Source organism: Citrus clementina, unplaced genomic scaffold (genome assembly GCF_000493195.1).
Source record: "Citrus clementina cultivar Clemenules unplaced genomic scaffold, Citrus_clementina_v1.0 scaffold_1, whole genome shotgun sequence".
NCBI classification, from domain to species: domain Eukaryota; kingdom Viridiplantae; phylum Streptophyta; class Magnoliopsida; order Sapindales; family Rutaceae; genus Citrus; species Citrus x clementina.
The window spans coordinates 1,469,500-1,488,791 of NW_006263303.1; the positions used below are offsets into that span (position 1 = coordinate 1,469,500).

Genomic DNA, 19,292 nt, shown 5'->3' on the forward strand with positions numbered 1-19,292 from the left:
TTCCTTTCTTTTTTTTTTATATCTATAATTTATGAAGTACCTTTACAAAATGAAAAAAGAATAAATAATGATAATTAATAAAAAAATATGAAAAAAAGGTAAAATATTATTCTTTTTCCATTTGTGGTTTTTAATTAATTTCTATATTTATTTTTTAAAATAATTTTTTTAAATACGGAAAGGTTAAATTTAATCCGTTAAAAAAAACTAGTCATATAGGCACAAAATAAAAATATTTTAAAGTATTAGGGAGTACACTATAAATATTTGAAATATTTATGTGTGTTTTAAAAAATTTAGAAAGATTTAGATCCATGAAAACTAATCTACCTAGGTTTGACATTTTTTTGTTAATTAACTGTTATGAAAATGTGCAAATACTATTTTATCCTTTTAACCGTTAAAAACAACAGAGAGATAACAAGTTTTGGAGGGTAACTTGATATTTTCAATAGCAAATGGATGATTTGAAAACTGTCACTTCACGAGAGGGTAGACCGAAATTTTCCTTTTGCATAATTGATGAATCATGATTATTGTTCTTCTTTCTTAAGGAACTACTAGATGTTGGCTTCAATTCATGATGTGATTTCTTAGGGGGTGAGCAAGCAAATTAATTAACTTCTTTTAATTTTTGTATGGATTTTGAAACTTAGATCTTCGATCCACGCACTAGCCTTAAATGAACAACTACATGTATGCATAAACTATGTGTTACTACCTCAGTTTTGCTTCAACTCAATGCATAAACATTGAGCAGGTTACTGCTGACAATGGATATTAATTATCGAGCAAATTTTGCAAGAAAAAAAAGTGACGAAAAACAGAAAACGAACAGATGATATACATCATGTGGGATCGATTACTTCAAGACATCGTTTATGAAATTTATGACTTTGTACGATACAATCTTTACACATATTCATTAACATTTGATACTTCTCTGTCACATTCACCCACTTCTAATTAATGTGTGTCATGTTCTTTTTTACGCTTTTATCGTCACATTTTTAGGTTTTAACATTTTCTCATCGTCATCTACTCGTTATATTCTCATTGCTCATAAATCTTTTTTTTTTTTAGTTCATTAATTATGCCGTAATGTTAAAGTTATTCCGCGTTAGTTGTGAAAGAGACTGGCAGCCTAAAACACGTAGCTGTACAAATCCATACCATTGTTAACAAACCTTAATAAGTTTTCAACTTTTCTATTTTTAATCTTCGAAGTTTTTTGTCATACCCCAAATAACTTTTCGGTACAAACACCCCAAATTCTATAGTAATTTGGTCATAAATGACAGCTCGGTGGATATCAAGAACACAGAGATTGAAAATCTGAGTGTCTTTAACAAATGAGTAGACCAGTTGGGGGGTGAAACGCTTCCCATAACATCGATGTAGAAAGAAAATATAATGCTAAGTGTTTCAACATTGAAGTGTTAATTTGAGTCCCAATTTATGTGATATTCATCCATTGAATGGTGTTTAAATAATTCTATAAGTTATAAAATCCATCGTTAAATAAATGAGTGGCACATGATCTAAATATTAGAATCTCTAACATTATTGTAGAAATAATAACTTTTCACCATTTAATCTCACAGGTCTTATAACATTCGTCTTAAATTCTCATCACATGGTGAAAAGTGATGAGAATGCATTTTTCATCCTTGATAGAAATAATATTTATCACTTCTATCCCTACTAGATTTTTAATTACTTGTTTCACCACTCCTATTTAGAGATAGCAGAATTAATTGTAAACATAAGGATAAAACAATCATTCAATAAGTGATATTTTACAATTTAAATTAAGATTTGACTTGGTTATTGAGATTAGAAGAAAATGAAAAAATGAAAGCGCTCTTTTCGTTATTACATAGAAGTAATCTTTTTTTTTTTTCTTTTCTTGAATTTTGGCATCAAACTACTTAAAAATATCATAAAATCCTCTACCAAAGAGTAGAATAATAAATGAACAAAAATATCAACTTTACATGTTATCTCCCTTAGGAGTCCTAAGGGAGGGATGAAACATGTAATCAAACATGCATTCTCTCTAAATAGTACTATTACTAGTAGTAGTGGTAATAATAATAATAATAAATGTATATATTAATAGTGTTTGTATAAGGCATATTTTAACACCTCTTGGAAATATCAACATTAAATCTCGTCATCCTGTTTAGATTTTCGTTATTTGAACACATATAGTGAAATCAACAATGAATGTTCTTAGAAAATATAAAAAAAAACCTCATTGTTCTATCGCTCCGTTTGGTATTGAGATAACACTAAAATATTTAATAAATATTAACTATAGTAACTTGAAAGTTAAATTGATTTAATTAACTACTTTTATGATAAAAAAAATTATAATATTTTTATTATTTTTATCAAAATTATTATTTAAAAATTATATTTAACATATACTACCATTAATTTTTATTTCATAATTATATATATATATATATATATTTAATAGTAGTTGTAGCTTGATCGATCCAACACCTCAATACCAAACTCTCACAAAATTCCCAGAAAAACAAATCCTGACTTTCATAACTTCTGCAAGAAACCAAGAAGGTATTTACTGTTTATTCTTTACTCTTTAATTTCAGATCGGCTCACATCACATAGTAAAAGGCACATTACAAGAAAAATACCTGCGTCTTTTCTATTAGACTTATGCTACAACTCGCAAGATTATTTTTGTTCTTATACAAAAATTTTACCGGTGAAAAGACTGATTAATCATCGCACACAACTCACATAACGCCATAATAATCAATTAATATCCAATCATTGAAGTTTGAAGAGTCGTCATTAATTAATATAATAATTTATTATATTTATATCTGCACAACTCCAAATTCCAGATATATATGTACTTACAATCTCTTCTTCAACTACAAGCAAGCCAAAATCTCCCCAGAGACAATTGGCGCCACTTGCGACGGCGATGCCGGCAGCCGCGACGAGAAGTTGACACGCAACTCATCGGCGTCGTCTCTCCTCATCTCGTCTTCGAAATTCAGCGAGTAACTCAACGGGTCGTACCTAAAATCGGCCGAATTCGGACGCCTCCGATTCTTGGAACCGATCATTGAGAAAATACCCCAGCGCGGCGACCTCGGCTGATGCTGCTTTAGTACGTCGTCGTCTTCGCTGTCGAGAGCCCTCAGCTTACTGTGAGGCGATCCACCGAAACAGCAAATGGATGATTTGATCCTGTGTTTAAACGATGGAGACACACATTCGCTGTACATTGTCTCAAATTTTTCAAGGAAAAATGAATCGAAAATCGGAAATAAATAACTTGGTGTGTGTGAGTTTGTTTGTTCTGTGAAAATCGTGACGGGGAGGGAGGTGAGTGGGCACGTGGGATATAAATAGTTTGGTGGAGTTAACGGTCGGTAACGGATAGCGACGCGAGCGAGTATTGGCGATGAATGTGGACAAAATGGAAACCGTGGGGCTTGCGTGGATGGACGGTGGTTTTCTGTTAAATCCGCGTGCCCTTTTTGCTTTCTCGAGGGTAGTTTCGGCAAAGAATTTTCTTGGATTTCATTATGCAATTTCACGGCTAATATTATCTTTCTTTTTTGTTTTTTTTAGTAAAGTAGCTGGAAAGTCAAAATTTAGTCGGCATCCAGAGAATATGAGCCGTTTTTTGGACGGTGAAAGTTAAATTTCGATGTTATTTAAGAAAAAAATATCAGATATTTATCACTTGAGTCCTTATTGCTTGTCAAAAGAGACTCAAAGACTAGAGATTTTAAAAATATTTACTTAAAATTCTTCTTTTTATTTTTTTGGCAATCACAATTCACCAAGCATGATTGATAGGTATATCTCATGATCCAGTTAACAATAGCCTTAAAATAACATTTATGCATAATGTTTTCGACGGATTTCTCTTATGTCACCAAAGAGAATAGTTGAGCCAAGCTCGTTTAAAATCTACTGTATTAACAAAATGAACAAACTTATAATTCTTATGACTCGAGAATATACTTGTTCGACTTGAAGGTCAACTTGTCCAAGTCACTAAGATAAATGTGTGCAAAACGTGTCTTATTTTTTAGGTACTTAAGACATGAACTATGATCCTACATAATTACTGCCCATGAAATGCATAAACAATTGACGATTGAATGTCAGGGTGGCCTAAATCCCATGAGATAATTGTCTACTAAGAGAAACTTATTTAACCAAACAATGCATCAGAGAAAGGGTTAGTAAAATCAACCAAAAAAAAAATTACAGGAGAAAAAACCATTCTACTTCTTTACAAGGGTGGACAAAATACATGAGAATCAAACCAAACTAACAATTTCAATTTAGTTTTTAAAACTAAATCATCTTTCCACATGCGATTCAACAATGCACCACAAATCTCTATTGAAGAATTTTAATTTAAATCTAGTTTTGTCAATTTATTTTATCTTTCTCCTACATCAAATAGCTAACTTAAGTATCGCTGGGTTTTCATCAGAATCCCCTCTAGCATGTCCTACCATTTTCTATGATTGGTAGGTGAAGAAATTAGAGGTTTGCTCAGTAAATAGAACCAGTTCATGTTGACCTCCCTCCCCCCCCCCCCCCCCCCCCCAAAAAACTATTTAGGTTCTTCATTATCATATTATTATTATTACTACCATCACCACCACCACTATCACCCAGTAAAGCTAAAATTGGTTATAAAAATCAATAAATGAGTAAATATAGCCATATAAGTAGTTATTAGAATTGAACCAAATCAAATCTACAAAAAGTTACTAAATTGGATATAAAAGTAAATGATGTCACCACCATTAATGTTGTTTCAGTCCATGACACTGTATGGGAGTCATTTTTCAAGGAATCATCATATTAATAAATTAATTTTTTTTCTTATTTTAAGTTTTAAGAAAATCACTACTGTTTTTTATACCCTAATATCATCTTCAATCGGTTAAAACAAATTACCATCTTCATTTAACTGAAATACTCTCACAGTCATGAACTCAATCAAAAGGTCAAGTTTGTTCAAATACTAGCAGACACAAAATGCAATTAGAGGCGATTTAAGTCATATTTTTAAAACTTTTGGTCTTTAAGTTATTTTTCTCAAACAATAAGGACGTAAATGATAAAAACCAAAAACCTTAATATTGCGGATAAGTATTGCTTGCGATATTACTCTTGTGCCCATAAAGAATCTTCGTCAGTACCTAGTCAGCAGTGCGGGCCTTTTCAGGCCTTTGGTTGTTGCTCTTTTTTTTTTTTTTTTAATACTGTTTATATAGGGTTGTAGGTATTACAATTAATATTTACACACAGATTTTATAATTGGGACCTTCATCATGGCATGTACTCCTCTGAAGCGCTGCCCAAATTCTTTAAACCCTCTAAAATATTCGAGAGCTGTCCACTTTACTCACATTTCGTGAGGAATAGACTGACTCCACTTAATTATGTGATAATTGAGGAAGGATTATAAATAAACCCTATAAATACTTTTATGGAGGCTCGAACCCTTACACTCATTATTCTAAGTGCAATGGCTCTCCCACTTGACCAAAGGCCCATTGGTGCCTTTGGTTGCTGCTCTGGTTTAGGAAACAGGAGACTGGTTTTCTACTTATTTTGAAAAGAGTCCAAAGTCCAACGTGGAGTAGTAGTAACCATATTTCTCTAATCCCGCCGGTTAAGTAAAAGCTAATTAAGTACCAACACGCAAGTCCAAACGCGGCCGAAAAGCATACGAATTGGCTGATAGTGCCTTGTCTCCTAAAACGAGTGATTAAAAAGGGACGCGTGGCATGTGTTTTGAAGTTAGCGTGGGAGATGCAGCGTATGCGAGCAGCTAACCAATGCCTGCCTCCCAACGTCGGCTCGGCTCTTAGATATTTATATTTTTGTTAATGGTTATAGTAACGTTAAAAATTCGATCGATGCTCTATTTGCTCGGTGCATTTTATCCTAAGATTTTGGATTTCTTTGTTTAATCTCTTGAATTAGCAAGGGATGTTGATTAGACAACCCAATTGGATCCGCTATTATGATTTATTAATTTAAAAAAAAAATGAATACGTGACCAAATTGGTTGTATGCGTATTAAAATGACATGGCAATTGGTACTTTATTCTGCATCTCACTTAATCAAAATGAGATACTCATTTCAAGTGTGTATTTATATTAATGAACTAACATACCACATAATACCCTTAATAATAAAGTTTCTTTTTTTTTTCTTCTTTTTAGAAGTTTAAATGAGAGAATATAAATCTCACTTACTCAACATTAACCATTATCTTTTATGGTAACTTAAACTCAAGTAATTTGACATTTTCCTTAAAAGAATAATCATGGCATATATAACTTTTTTCATGGTGTTCAAATAAGAAACTCACTCATTACATTTAAAATACTTATGATAAATACTAAGACAAACACTAAATAAGTGAAAATATAACACTAATGGATTGAAATTCTCTCGTGATTTTAACTTCTTCAAAATAAATTACATTAACTTGATTGGTGGTAAATATATTAAAATATGATTGTTTTTAATTCTTAACCTTGCATTAATGTGCTCCAAAGAAAAATACCTAACTTAGGCATCAGTACATTGTAATTCCTTGATAGATTTATGAAATTCAATCAAGTGCATGCCTTGGTGCATATTAGAATCACGTATCATTTGATCATTGGTCGAGCGACGGAATGCCAACCAATAATTAAGTGATACGTGGCATGTCGCACACAATAGCGAATGTGACAATATGATCAATATTCCAAATTCATTAAGGGCTAATTTGGTAATGTTGTAATTTTTAGAATAATCGTTGTTAGATGTGCTGTAGAAATACCAACTGTTAAGAGAATCGATTAAATATTTGGCACAATTTATTTTTAAAAGTATTGCAGGTTTTTGAAGCAGTCGTATATGTTTAGTAAATTTTATTGTTAAATTGTTGTAAGAATATAAATGACTGAATTGAATATAGCGTGAAAAAAATTTACTAACACATTATTAAACATGTATATAATTTTTTTATTGTGTATAAATAATAATTAATAACTAAAATAAATATTTTATACTATTAATTTTATTTTTTATTTTGTTATCTCAATATAATTGGTAATAATGATAATATTTTTAAAGTTAATGATTTTACTCTCTAATTAATAAAGATAGTTATGCATTTTTATAATAGAACCGATTCTCAAAATTAGATTTTGAAAAACACCTTTATCAAACATATTATAACACTTTCAATGTGTATCAGTCGTACATCCTAAGTTGTCAAAACGTGTCTACCGTTCACAAAACCGTTAGTCATTGTTTGTAAATTAACAAAATTATAGCAAATTGATAATTTTGCCCCCGAGACTTAAATTAAGGTAAAAAGATAGAATTGTCTTCAAAATTAAGGTAAATTTTCAATGCACAATTTTTTTTTATTTCATTAATCATAATACATATTATTAACAATTATACCTTAAGAAATTATCTATGTTATATCATAAAAATTATTAACGGTACATATTATTAATAATTATACATATTATGCTGTAAAGAATTCAAGTTGGAGCTTGGAGGAGCAAATCCTAAAAAATTCGGGTTAAAGCTTGAAGGAACAAATTTGGTCGCAAAGGAGCAATTTTTTTTTTTTTAAGTTTCAGTTAAATAATGCCATTTCACATAGATGGTGTCATGATTCGATAAATGAGACGACATATCCTTTCTTATGAGGTAAACAGTACGACATGTTTTTCTTTATCAACTTATTCTATTTTCACTGGATGTCGTCGTCCTGCAAATGAGATGATAAGTCATTTTTTATTAGGTAAATTGGACAATGTGTCTTTTTTTTTTTTTTTTACCAAGCAATCATTTTTTTTAATCAAAACTTCTTCTACCTTAGAGCATCTCCAAACGAGTCTTTAAATTTTACTCTTCAAATTTTAATTTGCTTACTGATGTGGCAAATAAGTGTATAAAAAAAATATAATTCCCTCCAAAAGACTCACCAAATAAGAATAAATCAATATTATTTTAATCAAATATTTCCCACTATCAAATTGAATTGTTATTATATTTTTTAAAAGAAACATAAATAATAATTATTGCAGTCTTATTTTTTCAATAAATAATAATAAAATATTAATAGAAGAGGGAGAAACTCACTCGGCAATATTGAAGAGTGAGAAACAAATATTATTTGAAGAATCTAAATTAACGTGTCTTTTGGAGTGTTTAATATTAATATAGCTCTTCAAATAAGAAGTAGAATCTTATTTGAAGAATTTTTTGGAGATGCTCTTAAAAGATCATAATATCATATTACTCTTATGACGTCATTACTAAACGACAACTAACAGATTAATGGTCGGTAAATACTTCAGCTTACTTAAGGTGGATAAGTGATAAACATTTAAAGTGTTGTAATATATTTAATAAAAAAGTAAAGATACGAGTGATAATTTTGTTAGTTTTAAAAATGAAAAATGCTGCTAGTCAAAATTTGCTAGCCTCAACACAAAATTAAAAGTAGTCAAGACAACTTATGGACTGGACTTGACGGAAAACGAGGCAGGCCCATCATAGGATTTGATGGCGTAACCCATTTGACACAAACCGAAAGTTGAAAAAGCAGCGAGAATTGGCATCAATTGATTGGCCAACCTGAGTACCCATAGGCAGAGTAACTGCACTCGAATCGTTCACCGGCAAGACTATGGAGTGGAGACAAAACAAAACAAACCGCCAGCCGCCTCTCGAACCCTCTACAATGAAATTCAAATTCCATAAACAAAACTGAATCAAAATACTCTCCAAAACAATTTCCTGCAATAGACGGCTATTCGTCTCCACTTACCAAGCTTCGCTTTAATCAACAATGGTTAGCACTGAGCCACTCATCAAGCTTTCTCCAATATCTCATCTCTTAATTTTCTCTCTCTGTATTTGTTTGCAGGACTCTCGGTCACACTCACAGCCGGAAGAATCAGCTCCCTCTCCGTCGTTAGACGATTGCTTGAAGCTATTGAAAGGCGAGAGAGATGAGCAGCGCCTTGCTGGCCTGCTCGTCGTTACCAAATTCTGCAAAGGCGACGACGCTGTTTCGCTGCGTAAAATCTATGACGCCGTCGGCCCGCGGTTCCTCGACCGGCTCTTGCGGACCGGTAATCTTCTCTCTTATTATTATTCCTTATCCGTTTTAACCGAATCATTCGTTAATTTGCACTTCAAAGTGCAATATGGTAATTTTTATTTCAGGATTGGGGAAAGGAATCAATAGTGGCAATTCGAGCGAGAATCGCGATGCATATTTACAGCTATCAGTTACAGTTCTTGCTGCATTTTGCCGCGTTCCTGAGATTGCTTCTTCAGAAGACATGGTTTCAAAGGTTCCGCCGATACTCGAATTAATGCTAAAGGAGTAAGCTTCACATACTTTGTAGCTATTGATTTTTGAATTTCAGACTGTTTGTTGGTTACCTTAACTCTATAATTTGCTTTCTTGAAATGCAGGTCAGGCACATCCATTCTTGAAGAATGCTACGAATTTCTGTATTTAGTAACCAATGCTACTGGCGATGGAGTCACAACATTGTATGAGTCTGGAGGCATGAAAGTGCTGGCTTTCCAAATGTCTACTTTTGCAGATGGTGATTTGTTTTACTGTTTACTAAACTTTGACTGCATTTTTATGAGGATTCCGTTAATTTTCACCTCTACAGCATCCCATATTATAAAATTTATATCAACATAAATTTTATGGAGTTCTTCATTCTTCTAAGGTAAAAGAGAATTAACACGGTATCATGTTAAATAGGTTCTCGTTTAATGGAACTTGCTATTAGGCTTCTGCAATTGATGTTAAGTAAGCTGTCTGTAGAAATCATCACAAATGACTATTTATCAGAGCTTTCAACAATAGTAAGTACATCTCGTCTGTAACCTGTATATTATTTCTCGTGGTGATCGGACATTTCAAAGCATTCTTTTTCGTTTCAGGTGACTGTAGTAGCTAGGGAATTTGCTGTGTTGCACAATGCGCTAAAGTTTGAATCACTTCATTTACTCACTGCTGTTCTTTCTTCGAATTACTCGGTATGCTCTCATTTGTCTTATCTCTCTTTTATTTTTATTTTTTTGGGTTAGAAACTCATTTAAGAGCTGCGCTTGCTCAACTTGCTCAAATTTTCAACAGTCTGTTTTATAGTTCACAGGGTAAAATATTGAAACCTTTTCAGTTCCAATTTTGAAAATATACGACAAATTATATGTTGATCATGTAACAAGTGAAACATACATACCTACATACATACTCACTTTGCTAAATTGAGTATGTCACTAAAATACCAAAAAGCACGGATATGACTTTGTTAAGTTTAGGGATATGCGACTTAAACTGAGAATTTCCTATCTTTATGACCGATCTTACTTCAAAGTTAATGTTTTCTATAAGATAGTTTTGTATGCTGTGATAGGTTTGCTTCTTCTTTTTTTAATGAATAGATAAAAAAGTTTCTTAAACTTTTCTGCATATTCTTATTTTTCCTTTTACTGCTTGTTTCAGTGTTTGAACTCGTTGGGGTCATGTCTATTTTCAGGCACTGCTTCATGAAGCTCTTCGAGTAATGCCAGATAGCAAATGGTCAATGTATATGCGTGTTGGTGTTGTGGCCATTTTACAGAACCGCGTTGGTATGTTGATGTAATTTATCTAATATCATGCACTCTCTCTCTCTTTGTGTGAAATACACACACACACACACACACATATATATATATAGAGAAATGTTCGGGAAAAGTGGCGGGAAACCTTTAAACCGCTGGTTTTAAAGCTTTCCGGGACTTTCCCGTACTTTAAAATCCATGACCAGAAAACTACTCTATATATATATATATAGAGTCTTGAGCCCGTAGGTTTTGTGTCATGAAATGGCTGTTGTATCATCTGCTATTAGTTAGCTCTTTCCTGGTCAGGACACATGTTTGAAGTCGATTGTCTTAGTTGTTTGTTAATTATCTACGGGGCTGCCAGCTATATGTTTTGTCCTGATTTCCTTTCCTTTAGGGTTGCATCCATTCAGTTTGTGGTGTTTATCATAATTGTTGTTGAGAATGGACATGTAAGGTGTGATATGGCATTTAAAAAGTGCTTCGTTGATGCTTAATGTCTTGTGTATTGAATTATTGCAATTGATGCACATTTGAGAATGTCCAAATGCAATTTGGATGAATGCTTGTGAAGGTGGGAGAGCACTCTGTCTAGTATATTGTATGTATTAGGTGGATGAAGAGTCCCATTTTCTTTTTGCTTCAATAGATTTGATCATTTTCGAGCAAAATGAAATTGCCATTTAATTTTATTTGTCTTCTTACACAATTTTTTGGAGCTCAAATTTTCAATTTCATGTTAACCTCTTTCATGTTTTTTTGGCCCCCCCCACCCCCTAAAAAAAAAAAAAAATTCCAATAAACAGCTCCTGCAGAAAAGCTTCAGGCCCTTATTTTGGCTGAATCTATTGTTTCTATCAAGGGTGAAGAGTGGCTGATTGGTAAGATTGACTTACCTGATATACAAGATTCTATTCCTTCAGATAGGTAAGTTTTGCATTTTTATATGTTTGTTCAACAAAAACAATTACTCGCTGGTCAATGGTTTCAGTTTCAGGCCAATTCTTTTTTGCAGGTGCCTATTGCTGGTTCTAGAGTCATCAAGGGTTGAGATTGCTGTTCTGCTGAATGAGCTGGCATATTTGAAATATGAAGCGTCAAAGAATACTTCATCAACTGCTGAAAGTTTTTTCTCAAAGCAGCGTAATGTGGCTATTGCCTTTTCGTTAGTGGAGAAGATCATCAGATTGATATCAAATATTGCTGAAAGCGAAGGTATATGTGCTTTTCAGAGAGACTACTGAGTTGAGATAATAACGAATGCTCTCCTTCTGCTTAAGGATATAAAGTAATGTTCAGAAATCGATCATTTATGTTTAGTTGAAGAATTTTAACTTTGCATGCATACCGTATTGTCATAATTTCACAGCATTTGATGTGTATATTAATAAGTAATTACTCAATGACGTATCACCACTCACCAAATTTGTTTGAATGGAACCCATTTTCTCAAGGCTTCCTACCTTCTCTCTTTTGCTTTAATGAATTTATTTTCATGGGGAATTGTTCACAGGAGGCCTTATTGATGATAATACTTTCATGAAGGTGATGAATGGGCTTAACGAGACAATTGGTGTAGTTCTAGAGTATCTGCAAGATGCAAAGGTAATGATTTGATATCATTGAAATATCACTGTCCTTTCCCTCAAACCAAAAAAAAGAAAAAAAACAGTCCTTGTCTTGTTCTAATAGTTTTATTCTACAGGAACATGAACGGAAGAAAGGAAATGACCTCCTTGCTTCAGTGCGGCTTGTTGGGAGGTGTGCTAATTTCTTCTTCTGCTGATTCTTCTTTGTGGTTTCTCAGTGAATTAAAATGAATACCATTACAAATTAAATGTTGCTTACATTTTGGATTGATGAAGTTCTAACTCTATGATCAATAATTCATCATCTGTGCCTTCTTTTCTGTGCAAGGCGGTGTATTGTAATATTCTACATTCCTAACATTTTATTTTAAACTTTTTAATTCAATATCACCGATTCAGTTTTATAGATATATTAAACCTGCTTATTTGTTCCATGATTTGTTACATGTTAATTGAAGTTTTTATTTGGGAAACATGATACTTGACTGCCGACTGGTGTTGAACTTTGTATGACGTGCATGCTGCTTGATGGGACAGTTCACAATACTCTCTTGTAGGCCTTCTTGAGTAAATTAGTTGGGGTTTCTATAATTGCTGTGATTTTTTTTTTTAATAAATTTCTATAGATAAAGCTAGATTTATAAACAACAGTAAAGTTCTTTTCCATAAAAATGGCTGCTACCATGAAAAGCTAAAGTCAGCTGTACAAAGTGTGTATATCTGTTGGGTTTTATACTAAATTACTTATGAAACTTTATTATGCGCCTGGCATGATCCTTTGGTTGCCTCAGCTATCTTGCAGAAACGCCCCATGCTTGCAAAGAGAAGGTGAGAGAACTTTTGCAGCATATGCTTTCGATTGAAGGTGAAGATGAGCCAAGGTTTGAAAATTTTTCAGTCTTGTTTCTGAATGGATCAATAAGCAATTGACTTGTTGGCTGACTGTGTATCTATAATGACATTGTCCAATATATTCCAAAATGACAGCCCTTTCTATTCCGTTTTCTTTTTGCTTCCAATGCTTTGCCAAACTACAATGGAGATTGAAGGATGTAAAGATTTAGTGTCCTCTGGAATGTATAAAGCTGTAAGTTTTGAATTATTGATTAATCTATTCTCTTACATTAGATCTTTATCCCTAATGCCTTATCTTTACCACTAATTGATTACGATATTATGACATTAAATTTTCATCAGCTTCAGTATTGTTGACTTGGTTATTATGTATTATAGCTGCATTTGGAATATTTAGTAGACACTGATTTTGAAAATGTCGAAGGGATCATTATGCATTCAATTAATTTTTTTTTTTTTTTTTTTTGCATGGCTTGATCCATTGTCTTGATCTACCTTAACATTTTTCTTTTATCGTCACTACACTTTTTCATTGCTTCCATTCAATTTGCAGGTGGCCGAATGCCTAATCAAGTTGATTGGGCCTGGTCGTGTTACGGTCGAGGATGATGGTTGTATCTTCCTGGCATGTGATACGATCTTGAATCTTCTTTTGAAGGTAGGGTTGTCATTATCGTATTACATATAACATGCAATATACTAACACCTCCCTCTTTTTATTGACAGAAAGAGCAAGTGCGATTTCCAATGGATGAATCAACTTCCATTCACCTTTTGAAAGCACTGGCGTATTGGACAGGTGCCATTTCATTAATTGCTTTTTCATTATCATTTGGGAAAAATAAAATAGGATAACATTGTTCCCATGCTTTTGTATGTTTAGGTAGTCCAAGCTTAACTTTCCAGAGAAATTTGATTCAGTAAAAGTCTGTCAAAGTCATGATTTTAGTTTCTCTGTGCAGCATGTAGCTATTTGATGGGTCTCTAAACATTAATAGCTTTTGATCTGCTATACCTAACAGCCTGGATAATATCTTTTAAACTTCATCTGAAAATGAAATTTTCCTTTGCGGTTGATACATGCAAATTCTGTAACCATGAAGAGAGTTTTATGCTTAACAATTAAAAGTTCCTGACTTTTTTTTAGAATTAAATTCTGTTTTCAGAGGACAGTAATGACCCGACTATAATTATGATGGCTTCATGCATTTGTGCACTCTTATTTGATTCAACGTCAGAGGAGGCTCTTGTAAATAACACCTACTTCGACAGTAACTCAGTTAATAGTCTGTCTCGGCTTTTTGCTAGAAGTTTGGCTTCATGGGGGCAGGTAAATACGTTTGGGTGTGTACATATATGATGGACATGCTTGGTGTGAGGTCAAGGGGCCATGGATATTTTCGGTTTTACTTTAATCAATGGCAGCTAAAATTCTATGGCTTTCATTGATATGCTTCTTGTGGTATTGCTTTAATTGTCAGCTTACAAGTTCTATCTTGAACTGTTGCAGGGTGCACCATACGGCAAGAAAGAGGATATGGATCTTCTTGAGATAGTTACTGCTGGTTTGTCTTTTTTCTGCTTCAATACATTGCTATCATCATTTAACTTGGAGCCAAATGACTTATTGCCATTTTAATTAATATTTTTTGGAATTTCTTATTATTATTTATCCAATTCTTGAGAAATTTCTCGGAAGTGGCATGTCATATCGAGATACTGAGTTCAAAATGTTGTCCAGGATATTCACGGTGGGCTCATAGGTTTCCTCACATAAAGGAGGCAGTTGAGAGATAAACGTGATTACCATGCATTTCATAGAAGCTCTTGTGTTGTACGGTTTTCTCATTCTTCGGAAACTCTTGGAGGCCACTATCACGCAGGGAGTTTTGGTTCTTTCCTGAAACCTTGTAATAGCAGCAACAGCTGCTTCTTTCTCGTGTGTATATAATACTTTAATGTAGTAAATATATATTTATTAAGAGGAAAAAGACAGAATTCATATAATTTTATCGAACGTGATCAGGTGTGCGCGGTTAAGCTTTTATTGGGGGACTTGTGATGTGGGATCAGATCCCATAATTTTATACGTATAGAGTGACAGTGATTACAATTACTTTGCAACTACAGCAAATCCGAACTTCATAACTCTTGGTTATCGGTTAGAATTTGTAAATTTTTTCACCTTTTTTTTTTTTTTTTTTTTTACAATTTTTCTCGTCACTCGTAATTGTGTTAGTATTATAGGATTATATTGGCATTTCGCGTTCCATCTTTACTGGTGAAGGTTGGTGCTTGGTAATCACACTGATTTTATAAAGATTCTTAGGCCTAACAGCCTGGACCCCACGTATATTAAATTACAAGTACTCGCAATTATATCCGATCCGAATTTCATGGCTCTAATTGTCAACTGGTATTTTCTAAATTTTTTTTAAAAAAAAATTCTTTGCTCCTGTTTTCTTAAAATTTTTCTATTTGAATTCCCTAGAACAGACGATGAGACTAGAAATTGTAAATGTTTTCCAAACATTTGCATTGGACTGAGTTGGTGTCCCATCCCAAAACAATTCGCAGTAACAACTAACAAACAACCTGTCTCGTAGTTGTCGAGTTGGAAATAATAGTTCCTCTTTTCAATTAATGGATTATTCAAAGGTATAAATATGCAATTATGCATCAATACACAGCTATGCAATTCGCATGAGGGCATTCCGGTACTTTTATCAGTTTGCATTTTGTGTCAGCTTTCAAAAGAATTAGTTCTCCGTGCCATTTTATCAGTAATTGTTCCCTGAAACTGCTGGCCACCTCGTGGCATCACCTGTTCACCAACTATTCGACGACTTTCTGAAAGCCATCATCTTTGTCATCATCATGCTATCTGTCTCTCACTCTACATATTCTTCACGCAATAAACATTACAAACACATTGACTTTGATTATCTTATGTAAAGCAAGGCACGAATAAATAACACAAATAAGAACAGAAGAAGCAACGAGTGTAAAGAAAGAAAGAAGGAAAGAATTAGAGAAAAGACGCGACAAAAGATGGGCTGTGGACATTTGTTCTACAGCACACTGGTAACTTTTTCAGTAGCTCTGATAACGTACAACATAATCATCTCAGCAAATGCTCCTCTCAAGCAAGATTTCCCAAACCCGTCATCATCGTCAATTTCGGTGGATCCCGTCATCGAGATGCCACTGGAGAGATCCAGAAGACATGGTGCTGCTGCAAACAAACGGCTCTTTCACACGGCCATGACGGCGTCGGATTCCGTTTATAACACGTGGCAGTGTAGAGTGATGTATTACTGGTTCAAGAAGTTTCAGAATGGACCCAATTCTGAGATGGGTGGCTTTACTCGAATCCTGCACTCTGGGAAGCCTGATAAGTACATGGATGAGATCCCTACTTTCATTGCTCAGCCTCTGCCCGCTGGCATGGATCAGGTATTCGTTCATCTTTTTTTTTTTCAAGAAAAAAATTAAATGGGGTGTGTAGAATTAGCTGAGTTTGTGCTCTGGTTGATTAATTTCGAGGCAATTTAATTTTTTATCATCAAATGTTTGTTGGGTTCTGTAGGCGGCGGTTGGTTCATATGCTATAGTTCAAATGTTTATGGGGTTTAGTTTCCAGTCATGCTTGTCGTTAAAAGAGAAAGTTTATGGGGTTCAAGATTTCCTCTTGTCATTGCAACCAATTGAAGAAAATTATTATGAAGAAAATATCATGCTTTGGCTTTTCGAGTAATTCAGTTGGAGCTTATTTTGCAGATACTTAGCTAACTGATTAGTATTTAGAATGTACTGCTTAAGATTTAGAGGAGTACTGATTGAATGTCAAAATTCTTCTAGTATGTGAGCTTGAAGTTTAAGATTTTCTTCATTTTTGTTTCTGTGTTTTTGCTGGTCTTAAATGAATTTTAGCTTCTTTTGATCGTGTCTGATGCATGTTGTAATCACAGGGTTATATAGTCCTGAACAGACCTTGGGCATTTGTACAATGGCTCGAAAAAGCTGACATAAAAGAAGAGTATGAAATCTGTGGCTCCATATCTTCAGTGATGAGTTAATTGGTTAGTGCATTCGACTTACTAATGCTGTTTTAAAAATAAATGTAGGTACATCCTGATGGCAGAACCAGATCATATCATTGTCAAGCCAATACCAAACTTATCTAAAGATGGGCTTGGAGCTGCATTTCCTTTCTTTTATATTGAACCAAAAAAGTATGAGTCAGTCCTGCGGAAGTACTTTCCCAAGGATATGGGACCAATAACCAATATTGACCCAATTGGGAACTCCCCTGTCGTAGTTGGGAGGGTGTGTTTTGCAAATCGTTATGGTTATTATGACAGAGTTCTCTTTTGGTTTTTGGACTCTCCTTCGTTTAATTTTTAAAATTAGTTTATGGTTTTCGTGAATATTTTTAGGATTCTCTTAAGAAAATTGCTCCCGTTTGGATGAATGTTTCCCTGGCAATGAAGAAGGATCCTGAGACAGATAAAGCTTTTGGCTGGGTGCTTGAAATGTGAGGCTTTACCAGTTAAGTAAATAATGTGTTATTTTTATGTTGCAATGCTGCATTAATTTCTTGACTTTTTTTCCCCATTTTGTTTTGTGAATATAGGTATGCCTATGCTGTTGCCTCTGCTCTGAATGGTGTTGGCAACATCTTATACAAAGACTTCATGATTCAGGTTGGATGAGACGCTACTCACTGTCTAAATGGCAATTTATGCTCCACTTTCCCTCTAGAACATGCATTTCGCTCTCATAAACAAATAAATAAAAATGAAAACTAAAACTGCTTGTCCTCGGCACGATCTTTGTTTCTCAAAAATCTTGCTGAACTTTCTCATCTAATAACTTCTTTGTGGTGAATTTTTTTCCTGATTCCAATACACTCCAAGCACCTTTAACCTCTTTTCTGTTACATATATCAGCCTCCCTGGGATACAGAAGTTAGCAACAAGTTTATAATCCATTATACTTATGGATGTAACTATGATATGAAGGTATTTTGTTTGTGACTGATCTCTCATGTATTCTCTTTGTTCTGTTTCTTACCATAGAAAATGATTTTGTATTGTATTTGCTCCAACATTTTGATATGTTGGGAGTTCTCATTGTGATATACAAGAAAAGGATATCTGTTGTTCCACTCACAGTGTCGAGTTTTCTGCTTTGATTTTCAGGGTCATCTGACTTATGGGAAGATTGGAGAATGGAGGTTCGACAAAAGATCTTATGATAGTGTTCCGCCCCCAAGAAACCTTCCCCTTCCTCCACCTGGTGTTCCTGAAAGTGTGGTATGTTTAATCTCGTTGTCTAATCTAAGTTTCCTACCTAAATCGGTACCGTAACAGGAGCATATAGAAAAGAGAGCTATTGTTTCCTTGGACTACTGAAATTTCAAACATGTCCATACATAATTTTAAATGAAGTGGTTTTACTTTATGCAACTGATATTTTAGATGAGTTTATTTGCTCAGAGTGATGGTACGAGAATATAAGTGACCTGAGTCGTGTGTATTGTTTGTTTTATATAATGGCAGGTGACTTTGGTGAAAATGGTGAATGAAGCCACAGCAAACATTCCAAACTGGGGTTCATAAAGTGGAAATACTGATGTTCGGAAGTGGCGTAGAAACAAAGCAGTTTCAGTTGAAGAAGCAAGCACTCCATATTCACATGGATGTCAAATGTTAAAAAGGTAATTAGGGGGGAGAAAAAATCTTTAACATCATGTCTATCTTGTTAGTTTGACTAAGCACACAGATGGGCGTAAGTTGGGGAAATCCTTGAAAACGAATAAACGATGCATTTAGTTGCCGTGTGCCCTCTTGATGCTGGAAAGGTGAAAAAGTTTGTAGCTATATTATGGTAGTCAACAAGTGTAATCTATTTCCTTATTGCCTCAGCAACCGAAGCAAGCATCGATAAACAATTTTTCCTCAAGCAAGAGTGTTACGATTGTTTAAAGTCACACAATTTTTTTGTTAAAATTTCGCCATTTTGTGCCTTCACTATTAGTTCCAGTTTTGTTTCCATTCCATGGTATCTCTGGAGAACGAACTCATCGCAACGGGAAATTAGCGTTTGCTTCCAACTTTCAGCGAACTTTAGATGGTCGATACCGGAAGCATTTATGCACTTCC

The 19,292-nt window shown here is 33.9% G+C and overlaps 3 protein-coding genes across 4 annotated transcripts; 2 read left to right on the forward strand and 1 right to left on the reverse strand.

Annotated features, from left to right (window-relative positions):
- Positions 1-2,909: 2,909 nt before the first annotated feature.
- Positions 2,910-3,269, reverse strand: LOC18053981. The gene has a single exon (XM_006450282.2). The coding sequence runs from the start codon at positions 3,267-3,269 to the stop codon at positions 2,910-2,912; it is 360 nt and encodes a 119-aa protein (XP_006450345.1).
- Positions 3,270-8,660: 5,391 nt separating this feature from the next.
- Positions 8,661-15,238, forward strand: LOC18053982 (neurochondrin). Of its 2 annotated transcripts, XM_006450283.2 has the most exons (18): positions 8,662-8,894; positions 8,970-9,177; positions 9,272-9,434; positions 9,527-9,663; positions 9,831-9,934; positions 10,013-10,108; positions 10,612-10,705; positions 11,488-11,608; positions 11,697-11,896; positions 12,195-12,286; positions 12,387-12,442; positions 13,062-13,151; positions 13,258-13,357; positions 13,679-13,783; positions 13,852-13,924; positions 14,292-14,455; positions 14,636-14,690; positions 14,867-15,238. In XM_006450283.2, the coding sequence occupies exons 1-18, from the start codon at positions 8,892-8,894 to the stop codon at positions 14,920-14,922; spliced, it is 1,917 nt and encodes a 638-aa protein (XP_006450346.1). In that variant the 5' UTR covers positions 8,662-8,891; the 3' UTR covers positions 14,923-15,238. The 2 variants fall into 2 exon arrangements, with proteins under 2 accessions (XP_024033342.1, XP_006450346.1); XM_024177574.1 differs by lacking the exons at positions 14,636-14,690; positions 14,867-15,238 and having other exon boundaries at positions 8,661-8,894; positions 14,273-14,384.
- Positions 15,239-15,886: 648 nt separating this feature from the next.
- Positions 15,887-19,125, forward strand: LOC18053983 (hydroxyproline O-arabinosyltransferase 1). Its single transcript, XM_006450285.2, has 8 exons — positions 15,887-16,581; positions 17,097-17,164; positions 17,253-17,454; positions 17,565-17,662; positions 17,762-17,831; positions 18,078-18,149; positions 18,330-18,443; positions 18,690-19,125. Exons 1-8 carry the CDS (start codon positions 16,177-16,179, stop codon positions 18,747-18,749), a joined length of 1,089 nt encoding a protein of 362 aa, XP_006450348.1. The 5' UTR covers positions 15,887-16,176; the 3' UTR covers positions 18,750-19,125.
- Positions 19,126-19,292: the final 167 nt, after the last annotated feature.

Excerpts from the sequence above, each read along its gene's own strand:
- LOC18053981 (XM_006450282.2), bottom strand. The coding sequence starts at position 3,269 with ATGTACAGCGAATGTGTGTCTCCATCGTTTAAACACAGGATCAAATCA.
- LOC18053982 (XM_006450283.2), top strand. Across the intron at positions 13,358-13,678 it reads CCTCTGGAATGTATAAAGCT|GTGGCCGAATGCCTAATCAA; the intron begins GTAAGTTTTGAA and ends TTCAATTTGCAG. Across the intron at positions 14,691-14,866 it reads TCTTGAGATAGTTACTGCTG|GATATTCACGGTGGGCTCAT; the intron begins GTTTGTCTTTTT and ends AATGTTGTCCAG.
- LOC18053983 (XM_006450285.2), top strand. The coding sequence starts at position 16,177 with ATGGGCTGTGGACATTTGTTCTACAGCACACTGGTAACTTTTTCAGTA. Across the intron at positions 16,582-17,096 it reads TGCCCGCTGGCATGGATCAG|GGTTATATAGTCCTGAACAG; the intron begins GTATTCGTTCAT and ends TTGTAATCACAG. Across the intron at positions 17,663-17,761 it reads TTTGGCTGGGTGCTTGAAAT|GTATGCCTATGCTGTTGCCT; the intron begins GTGAGGCTTTAC and ends TTGTGAATATAG.